The sequence below is a fragment of the Artemia franciscana genome, chromosome 17 (assembly GCF_032884065.1).
Source record: "Artemia franciscana chromosome 17, ASM3288406v1, whole genome shotgun sequence".
NCBI lineage: Eukaryota > Metazoa > Arthropoda > Branchiopoda > Anostraca > Artemiidae > Artemia > Artemia franciscana.
In genome coordinates, this window is record NC_088879.1 from 36,510,081 (window position 1) to 36,520,727 (window position 10,647).

Consider the following 10,647-nt stretch of genomic DNA (forward strand, 5'->3'; position numbering starts at 1 on the left):
CTCTAAAAACGAATCAGTTCGTTTTTAGAGTTCGTAGCTTCAGCCCCAGCACTGTTTGATTTTATTGAAGAAACAATCTTCCTTATTTCTTTCGAATCAAGGGGTTCTAATTTCATTTCAAAATAGTGACCTCATAGTTCTTCAAAAGTAGATTTTTCTGTCAACAACTCCTTGTTTACTATTGCTTCACTCTGAACAGTTTCACCAATCTTCAAAAAATTTTGAGCAAACAAATCACATACCCTGTCAAGATCTCAAACTATGTTGCCACCAACATTTAGGCTATACTGCTGTGGAGCAGGACTGCCTCTGACCACTTCATTGATAATTTTCCAACTGGTTTTAAAGCTTGATGCATTTTTCCTAAATTCTTCGCCACAAAAGTCACTCATTTTTTATGCTTTTTAGTGGGCATATTGAGTCAAAAAGACCTAGTAGCGTGGTGTTTAACTTTTCAAAAGCCAAAGATGGGTTCCCAATTTGCCGGACAAAAATCAAGATTTTTGTAGAATTGGCTCGCAAAAATGCATCTTAAAATTAACTTAATTAATTGAAACATACTTTTTAAAAAGGAACCATAGTTCCTTTTTAAGAGTCAAAAGTGATGGATTTCAACAAGACCTTCCCCAACTACCTTTGTTTTCACCTAACACAAATATCACAATAACTGCTTAAATTATTAAGTTAGGCCTATCAGGGTAAATTGTGGCATATTTTGAACTCACCTGAAGCTATTATGTGTATACTTTTAATACTAATTCTACGGTTAATAAGCCACCAGAGCCTGGGGGTGACGGTTGTAAGCTATGCCCCTAGGGTATTTAGAATTCTTGTGGAAAAGATGGTTGTATAATCTTTAAAATTGGCTCATTTGGTTGAACTTTAAAGTTTTAGTTCCCTTTTAAGAGTCAAAAGTGATTGAGGTCAACTAGCCCTCCTCCCAACTACCCGTCTTTTACCATGCGCCAATATTACAATAACGGCTTACATTATTAAGATAGACCTTTCAGGGTAATTTGTGGCAGATCTTGACCCAGCCAGAAGATTCAATGTGTATACTTTTAATGCTACATCTACGATTACTATAACTAATGACACAAAGGGCATTAGGTTGAAACGCTTAGGGGGAGTTACAATTAAAGGAAAGAAACTATATAAAACTATATACATGAAAGTATTAAAAGGTGATATAAGCAATTTCATAGGTAGCGCTGCTCTATCAATGCTAGTAGTATCATTTATATCTTAAAGTAGCTAATTTGACTGGAATTCGAAGTTCTAGTACCCTTTTTAAGACTCAAAACTGTTTGGAGTAAAACTAGCCCACCTCTTTAGCTCATAATTATGCATGCACTTTTAATCAAAATTTTAAGACAGCCATTTTGTTAAGCATATTTGAACGGTCTTGAAAATATGTATATTTAGGGCTATCGTGTAAGTTATGTAATTAGCTCTTTATGCTTAAAAACCAAATCTTAAAACCAAATGTTACTTTAAGGTTAAATGGAAATTGCGAGTTCAAGATCCACCACAACTTATCGTGAAAGACCTAACTTTACAATTTAAGCCGTTATTGCGATATTTGCGTTTGGTGAAAAGAGGGGTAGTTAGGGGAGGTCTAATTGAAATCTATCACTTTTGACTCATAAGAAGGAACTAAAAGTTTTGATTTCAACCTTATGAGCCACTTCTAAAGTTTATATAACCTTCCCTTGCCTTTGAACCATAAATTCCAAAGGTGTATAAAATACAACACTCAACTCCAGACTCTAGTGGTTTATATCAATCCAAAAGCCTTGTTATATGGGCTATGGACTATATTGAATAAACGGAGTGTCTCAAAATTTAAATTGGATGTATTTTTGGGGCGTGTGGGGGATGGTAGCTGCACTCTGATCACTTTTATTCTTAAAAAAGAATAATTTATAAAAATACATCAAAGTTTAAAAAGTGGAAAAATGCGCTACATTGTTATGAAAAGTAAAATTTCGATTCGTAAATTTTTGACAGTTCGTCAAAGTTGACACTGTTTTATAAACCACTAGTTTTGAAAAGAAATAGTGATTAGTTACTGTTTGACCCAGCACTCCTTCATAATAGTTGTGCGCGCTTACAAATCCCTGTATATATTTTTTATGAGATATGATGCAAATCATTTTAGTAAAATTAAGCTTCAAAATAAGTCAGAAATATCTTTCTGCAAAACGGAAGGGATATATCACACCACAACACTTAATTCAGGCTTAATTTAAATGAAAGATCAGGAAATCGGGCTTGCGCACACACCAGCCGTCTGCAAAAAAACTAAGAAAGCAAAAGCCACAAAGAGCTAAGAGAGTCACACACAAAATATTTTTTGAAATAACAGGGATGATTTGTGGTTCGCTGTAGCTACGAACATTGAAGAGCTGTTACAGAAAAAAATCATGCACAACATATAATCATGCAAATTATTCTTGATTATTCCTGATTACCAATCCGATGGGTCCTGTTCGAAGTATATATTGGCTGGAGGTGATTGGGGAGCCTATTGGCGTGGAAAAGGGGACTGGTTGCCATCGAATCAGTTTTTAATCTTAAAATGGGCAATATAACTTCCAATTTCAAATCAAATGACCCCCATCTGAAGTTCATATAACCACCCATTCTACAAAACTTTATCTGCCCCCAGGCTATAACTTAAAACGCAATTCACATGGCCCCGGAGGGCTTTGTCAACCCAAGAGGCATTGTTATAGGTATTATGGACTGTTTTGAATAAATACGATCTCAATTTCAATCAGATACGTTTGGTGAAAAGAGGGGTAGTCGGGGGGGCTATTTGCCCTCCATCACTTTTGACCCTTAAAAGGGAACTAGAATTTCTAATTTTCAACCAAATGAGTCTCCTCTAAACATAAACACCCATCCCTTTCATGAAAACCTTAGATGCGTCTGGGAATAAATTACAACCCTTGCCCCCAGGATTTAGGGGTTTTTTTCAACCCCAAAAGCCTTTTTATATGATATTTGGAAAACTTTGAATAAAATGGCTATCTTAAAATATTCATTAGATGCATTTTGGGAAAATACGATGTGTGTTTGTGTGTTTGAGGGGGGGACCCCCTATCACTTTAACCCTTAAAAAGGGCACTAGAACTCCTTATTACCGATCCAATGAGTCCCCTTCAAATTTTATACGACCAGACTTTCTATAAACCTTATACGTTTCCAAGGCATAACTTATAACATTTGCCCTATGGGCTCTGGGGTTTTGTCATTCTCAAAGACATAATTTTTGAAACTCTCAACTGCAGTGAATAAAATGACCATCTCCAAATTTTTATCAGAAGTGCTTGGGAAAATGATGCGCGCAGGGGGGAGGGGGCTTATTGCCCTTTAATCACTTTTGACTATCAATAAAGGCACTAGCCCTCTTAATTTACTATCGAATGACCCCTTTTTGAAGTTTTTACGACTGTCCTTTAATGCGAAGTGCTCTGGGCTAAAACCAAAAAAAAAATAATGATAAAAGTAACTAATACATTGTGCCAACATCGTTTTTACTTAGGTAGTGCCTATGATAGACTTTTTCATTGACATTTTTTCAACATCATTTTGTTGTTGTTTTTTATTAGGACTTCATCATTTTCTACTTTCTATATACTCTAAGGGAGGAGGCGGGGAAATTTATCGTGGGGGTGTAATCTAGGGGGTGGGAGAATAATTAAAAAATACTTTTTATGACTAAAAAGTTATTTTGCTGTCACCCCTATTTACTGAAAAGTTTTATGTTTGTCCTGTCAAAATTTTAAAATAAATTTTTAGTAAAATATTAACGCTGCTGATATTTGAAACTAGTAGTTGCTCCTAACCTACGTTCCACGAATAAAATGTTTAGTTATCACGCATGATACACGCATGAATTATAAAAGCTAAACCAGCGGAAATAACTTACACCTATTGCTTGAATACAGGAAAGTGATTTGTCTGGTGCTTTCTCCTTTTGCCTTATTCTATCTTCTTTTATTCGTATGTATTACACTGATTTTTTCTTTTGTTTTTATTCGTGCAGTTATCTATATAAATTTATTTTCTACTAAAAAGTGGATTTTAGTAGACATTCAAATGATTATTTCCACTAGACTGTTTTACTAAGATATTTTTTGACAACAGCTTTGGAGTTACTAAAGAAAAAAAAAGGCTAAGGACTTACGGTTTTGTTTTAAAAAGCACGTTTTAATTAATTAGGTTAATTTTATGACGCATTTTGCAAGCTAATTTTACAAAAATATGGACTTTTGCATTTTCTGCCGGAAGAAAGATCACGGATGCCTGCTAATTCGTTTGTTGTGTTTTTCCAGGGATGATCAAATCGAACCGTGATCGTAAAATATCGGGAAAGGTCTCATTTGATATAAATTCAGAAGTTCTAGTACCCTTCAAATGAACGAACATATTCGAGGGCAGCCAGCCCCCTCCCATGATCATTCTTTCGCAAAAGTCGTCTGATCAAAATTTTGAGATAGCCATTTTTTAAGTATAGGTTTACGTCCATTTTTAAGTCATGGTTTAACTTTTTTTTACTGGCTAAAAATTTTGACATAGCAACAGGAGTAAAAAAAGAAAAAAAAACACAGCAAATTTTCTGGTTTCCTTTTCCGAAATTGACTTTAGAAAAAGTATGATTGTCTTGTGAAAACATGTCGCAGAAATAGACCCACAGAATTTAAGGATGCTTTTTAGCACGGGCATATAGAACAACCAATAATTTTTTGTCTTTGACCAGAATAAATGAGTCTATTAGAAACTTGTGGATAGATATTTAATAAACTATTTATTTTACATTTCCTACAGTTATGGGGTAAAGTGTTTTGGAAACATCCTAAATTTTTCTCTGACTTTTAAACCTTTTAGAAAAATCTCCTAGTACTCTTACTCAATACTTTTTGAGAAAGTTCACAAACGGATATTTTTTCAGTAGACCCCGCCCCCCACACTCCTATGGAGTGTGGGGGGCATGCTTTCGAAAGGCTGCTTTTTTGTTCTTCGCCTTTGAGCTGACAATTTGTTTTCTTTTTTTAAATAAATAATTGTAGTTTATTTAATTTCAATCCAGTATTCATGTTAATTTTGTCTCTTAAATAGAGCTTAAGAATATAAGAAGGTGTGCTATAAGAATTTAGCTAAATTTCAATAAGATCAGTAAATCTTAAAAGCCCTCTTTACAAGGTTAGCAGAAATATTCTATTGTTTGAGAGTCCAGTACAAATTCGATAGACTTAAGGAATTTTAAGTTTAAATAACCGATTAACTTGAGTTGGAATTAGGTGAATATCAATAAATAATAAAACATTTGGAAACAATATCTTCACAAGGGGTTGCCAACTCAGTACATTCGTGTAAAATGAATACCTGATGCTGTCCGGTGCCGACCCGAAGTTTCTATGTAATTCTATGACACAAAAATTGTTTCGTGGTATTTTGCCAGCACTGTTGAGTGCTAGACGGTGCCTAGAAATGCGGAACGCCTCGTTTTCTGATATGCATTCGACTAACGTCAAAGAACATTCAATATTGTGTTTTTTGTTTTAAGCTATCGGTGTTGGGAAAGACTTAAATTCTTCTCGTGTCTTGAAAAATAGTTAATCAGTTCTTCACAGGGTTGTACTCAGAATTTTTGTCTGGAGTGTGGGGGGGCGGGGTCTACTGAAAAAACATCCGTTTGTGAACTTTCTCAAAAAGCCTTGAGTAAGAATACTAGGAGATTTTTCTAAAAGGTTTAAAAGTCAGAGAAAAATTTAGGATGTTTCCAAACCACTTTAACTCATAACCGTAGAAAATGTAAAATAAATAGTTTACTAAATGTCTATCCACAAGTTTCTAATAGATTCATTTATTCTGGTCAAAGAAAAAAAAATTAATTGGTTGTTCTATATGCCCATGCTAAAAAGCATCCTTAAATGCTGTGGGTCTATTTCTTCGACATGTTTTCACAAGACAATCATACTTTTTCTAAAATCAATTTCGGAAAAGGAAACCAGAAAATTTGCTGTGTGTTTTTTTTTTTTTTTACTCCTGTTGCTATGTCAAAATTTTTAGCCAGTAAAAAAAGTTACTTTGAATTATGACAACTCATTAAAAAAAGTTAAAAGTCTTTGAGAATAACAACCTCATTTGATCGGTAATAAGGATTTCTTGTGCCCTTTTTAAGAGTTAAAGTGATAGGTGGGTCCCCCCCCCCTCACACACACAAACACATATCGTGTTTTCCTAAAATGCATCTAATGAATATTTTAAGATAGCCATTTTATTCAAAGTTTTCCAAATATGAAAAGGCTTTTGGGGTTGCAAAAAACCCCTAAATCCTGGGGGCAAGGTTTGTAATTTATTCCCAGACGCAATTCCTAGTATAGGTCTTTTCTCTAGGTATTTCTATCAGCGCCATCTTTTTTCACATATTAATTAGGTCGCCATCTACATCGCCAGTATCATATGGCACCATTTTTGTTGCTCTTCATATAACACTGGTCGATAATTGCTAAGTATTTATTTTCCAACAAATACAATCAATTCTGCTGCTGTTACGATCTAAACGACTACATCTAACTAGTTTTTAGCAAGAAAGACATTTCATTTAGCCATCAAGAAGTGAATATAATTAGAAATTCCAAAATTTAAAGGCAATCACGCTGCGATAGAGGTGGCGAGAGAAAGGTAAGCAGAAGGGGGGTGAGTGAGTTGGTAGCAAGAGCCGTGGTACCCGCCGGGCGTGCCCCTTAAATTGCGGGGACAAGGTAACCAACCCTCAACACTTCCCTTACTTTTCTATTCATTGTTGCCAGAGGCCCACCTTCCTTAATTGCGGGGTAAGGGTTCAATAGCCAGACGACATTTCGAGCTCAAAGCACTCGGCCCAACTACTTGATTTGCAACTAAACAAATGAACCAACCACCATGTTCTGTTTGCAGTCAAAATGTAACCAAAAGCAGCGGCGGTGCAAAATGCACGAAATGCCATAAGTGGTGCCATCTGACGTGCGGAAAGACAAAATACTCATGTGAACTAGCAAGCATCTTTGTTTGCCCTAGCCGCAAGCCTGCGAATACAAGCTCACCTGCATCGGGAGTCAAAACCCGATCGAACCCAGAAGTAGCCCCTAGTCCAAATCTACCGCCGAAAAACAACTCAACTCCGATCAGCACAAACAACGATATGCCAACAACATTCAGAGGCAACAACAACATCTCGGATCAGAGCTTGGGACAGGGAAAAGCCACCTTACCTGAAGCGGTCGAGCTCAGCGCTGCAAATGAACTATGCAGCTACTGTCATCTACCGACAGAAAATTCCACGGCCATCAAATGCTTTTTCTGTGGTGAATACGAGCACGCGGGATGTAGACAATTAAACGCCGATCTATTCCTAACAATTAAGAGCCGAGATCCTGATTCACGTCTTTTCAAATACGAATGCGAGAGCTGCAACAAAAGAAACGTATCGTTCCTGCAGCTAAAACTGAGGGAAGCGCTCCAGTTAAATGCACCCAGTCCTTCGCTCCCAGCTCCTGTTCCAACGGAAAGCACCATCCAAAGCTATGATACTACTGTTGATGTGATACTGAAGGTTGATAAGGAAAAATAACTTAGAGAAGGAAAACGGACAAATGTTGCGATCTTTGGTCTCCCAGAGTCAGAAGACACCTCTGTCAAAGACTTGGTGATTAACCTAACTAAAGAGAATGATTTGGGAGCTCACCTGCAGCACGACGACATTCGTGAGGTTGTACGCGTGGGAAGTCAAATAAATGGCAGTAAGCCACGTGTCTTAGTAGTCAAACTGAAGGACTCAAGCGACACAATCAAGAAGCGACAGAAGATTCTCAGCGCAGCCCCAAATCTAAGAAAATCAACCAACGAACTTGTAAAAAATCAGGTCTACATAAACCCTGATCGAATACCAATGCAAAGGGCACAACAGCGTCGAGCAAAGTCGAGCCAAGGTCAGCAAGCACAGCAACACTCTAATGTTACTGGAAGCACCAATTCCAGGTCCAACGGGAACCAGAGAATGAGACAACAAGTGAGACCATCAAATGGTCCCAGCCAACGACATCCCCAAAATTGACGAGGAAAAGGCCCAAGCCATACAAATGAATCCGAAAAAAAATAAAATGCCTCTATTTCAACGCTGACTCTCTTAAACAAAATGGAGGAAGCAAAGCAGGTTATCAAACTGGAAAATCCGGATATTGTGGCAATAGTAGAAGTTAAACCAAAAAACTACAGATACTTACCTACCGTCACAGAGCTCAGTATCGAAGATTATTATCTGTACGAACAAAATCTGGAAGAGAATACAGATAGAGGGATAGTCTGCTATTGTCGAAAAGGCATCAACGTGCATCCAATATCGATTTCAACCGACACGATTGAGCCCAAAGAAAGTCTGTGGATCTGCATTAAGTCTAAAACGACCAGCGACACTGTTCTTGGGATCTGTTATCGTAGCCCCAACAACACTAACACATCCGACGAAGCTCTGTTCTCGCAAATAGCAGCATTCGCTAAGAATACCAATCAAAAGCTTGCTATTATAGGAGATTTCAATCTCCCTAAGATAGACTGGAATAGGCAATACACCACGGAATCTACCGCAAGCTTGACGAGTAAATTCCTGGACGTTATTAACGAACACTTTCTAGAGCAGCTAATATCTGAGCCAACAAGGATGCGGGGATCTGACACACCAAGTATTCTAGATTTGTTACTGGTAAGCGATGGAGACGTGGTATCAGATATTAAGCAGTTGTCACCAATCGGTAAATCAGATCACTCGGTAATTGTGTTTAGCTTGGAAACGGAGGTTTTGAGGACACGTGTGGCACCGAAACGTAACTACTACAAGGGAGATTACGTTGCTATGAAAAGAGAGCTTTCGGATGTCAACTGGATTGAAGAATTCAGTGGGTTGGAGTCGTTAGACACCATTTACACAAGGTTCACTAAGATTGTAGCCTCAATGGATGAACAATTTATTCCTATGCACAATAAATGCACCCGTGTTGCATTACCTAAAGCCAATATTGAAATGATTAAAGCAAAACAAAAAGCATGGAGAGACTACAAAAGCAATCGACAAAGTAACGACCGAGAGAAAACATTCAAGAGGCTCCGCAACAGGGTTTGAAAAGCAACAAGAAGAGAAGGAAAGCTTAGAGAACATAAATTAGCTTTCTCCTTGAAAGAAAACCCAAAAAGTTTCTGAAAACACGTGAACAGCAAAAGGAAAAACAAAGGTGGAGTCTCATCTCTTTACGATCCCGTGAAACAAAAGCTGGTACACGACCCCACGGACAAGGCAAATTTTCTCAACAGCCAGTTCTCTTCTGTTTTTACTCAGGAACCTGAGAACGAAGACCACTTTAGCCGCGAGGAACCAATTCAGGGTATAAGCGAATCGATAAGACTGATAGAGATCAAACATAGCGATGTTCTAAAGAAACTCAGAGAACTTAACCCAAGCAAGTCCACAGTCCCAGACAATCTACATCCAAAACTGCTCAAAGAACTTGCAACGGTAATAACAGAGCCACTAGTCTACATTTACAGAAAGTCTCTTGAACTCGGTGAGCTTCCCGCTATTGGGAAAAAAGCTATTGTCGTCCCAATATCCAAAGGTGGGAAACGAGAAGACCCATCAAACTACAGACCGATAAGCCTCACTTGTATTACGTGTAAAGTACTTGAGTCTCTCATTGCAGACCACACCCTAGAACACTTAAAACGAGAAAAAATACTTACCGAAAAGCAGTTTGGTTTTCCTAAGGAACGATCTGCAGAGATCCAACTGCTTTGTGCCACAGATGATTGGAAAAAAAACATCGACAAGGGGTTCCAGATTGATCTCATATACTTGGATCTCAAGAAAGCCTTTGACAAAGTTCCCCATAAGCGTCTCGTCAAGAAGCTCAGGAAATACGGTCTCCTCATCCGGGTCCTCATTCAGTCTTCTTCAACGGATTACGGACTTCTTAACTGGCAGAAAGCAAGTTGTGTGCGTGGAAGGTTGTTTCAGCAATACCGAAGAAGAAGTTCTTAGCGGAGTACCCCAGGGGTCAATTCTCGGCCCCCTTCTGTTTAATCTCTACATCAACGACCTAGTTGAGGGCATCAAATCTGACATCCTTCTCTACGCGGACGACACAAAGCTCTATCGTGTCATCTCGTCATGTGAAGACATTCACCACCTGCAGGCGGATCTCCAACGAATCGATGACTGGATGAAGAAGTGGATCATGGAAATCAATACCCAGAAAAGTCATGTCCTCACTCTGGGTCCACAAAACTTTTCGTCCTCATACTTTCTTGGTTCTGCTGCACTCACTCTTAGTAGAGAAGAAAGAGACCTAGGCATCTTAGTGGATTCTGAACTGAACTTCAGTAGCCACTATGAAGCTGTCGTCAAGAAGGCTTCCAAAGTTGCTGGTATGATCAGAAGAAACTTCTCGTGCGAGGACGACAAAATGCTTGCTACGCTCTATAAGTCCCTTGTCCGCCAAATTCTTGAGTATGGACATTGTTCTACAAGACCATACTACAACAAGGACATAGATGCTCTTGAAAATGTTCAGAGGAGGATAACTAAATTCTCTCCCAGGTTACACT

General features: G+C 38.1%; 1 protein-coding gene across 1 annotated transcript; it reads left to right on the forward strand.

Annotated features, from left to right (window-relative positions):
* The first annotated feature begins 8,188 nt into the window (after positions 1–8,188).
* LOC136037557 (uncharacterized) lies at positions 8,189–10,081 on the forward strand. The gene is made up of 2 exons (XM_065720279.1): positions 8,189–9,163; positions 9,383–10,081. Exons 1-2 carry the CDS (start codon positions 8,189–8,191, stop codon positions 10,079–10,081), a joined length of 1,674 nt encoding a protein of 557 aa, XP_065576351.1.
* Positions 10,082–10,647: the final 566 nt, after the last annotated feature.

Coding starts and splice junctions, on each gene's coding strand:
- LOC136037557 (XM_065720279.1), top strand. CDS start 8,189: ATGGAGGAAGCAAAGCAGGTTATCAAACTGGAAAATCCGGATATTGTG. Junction 9,164..9,382: donor TCAAGAGGCTCCGCAACAGG/GTTTGAAAAGCA, acceptor GTTTTTACTCAG/GAACCTGAGAACGAAGACCA.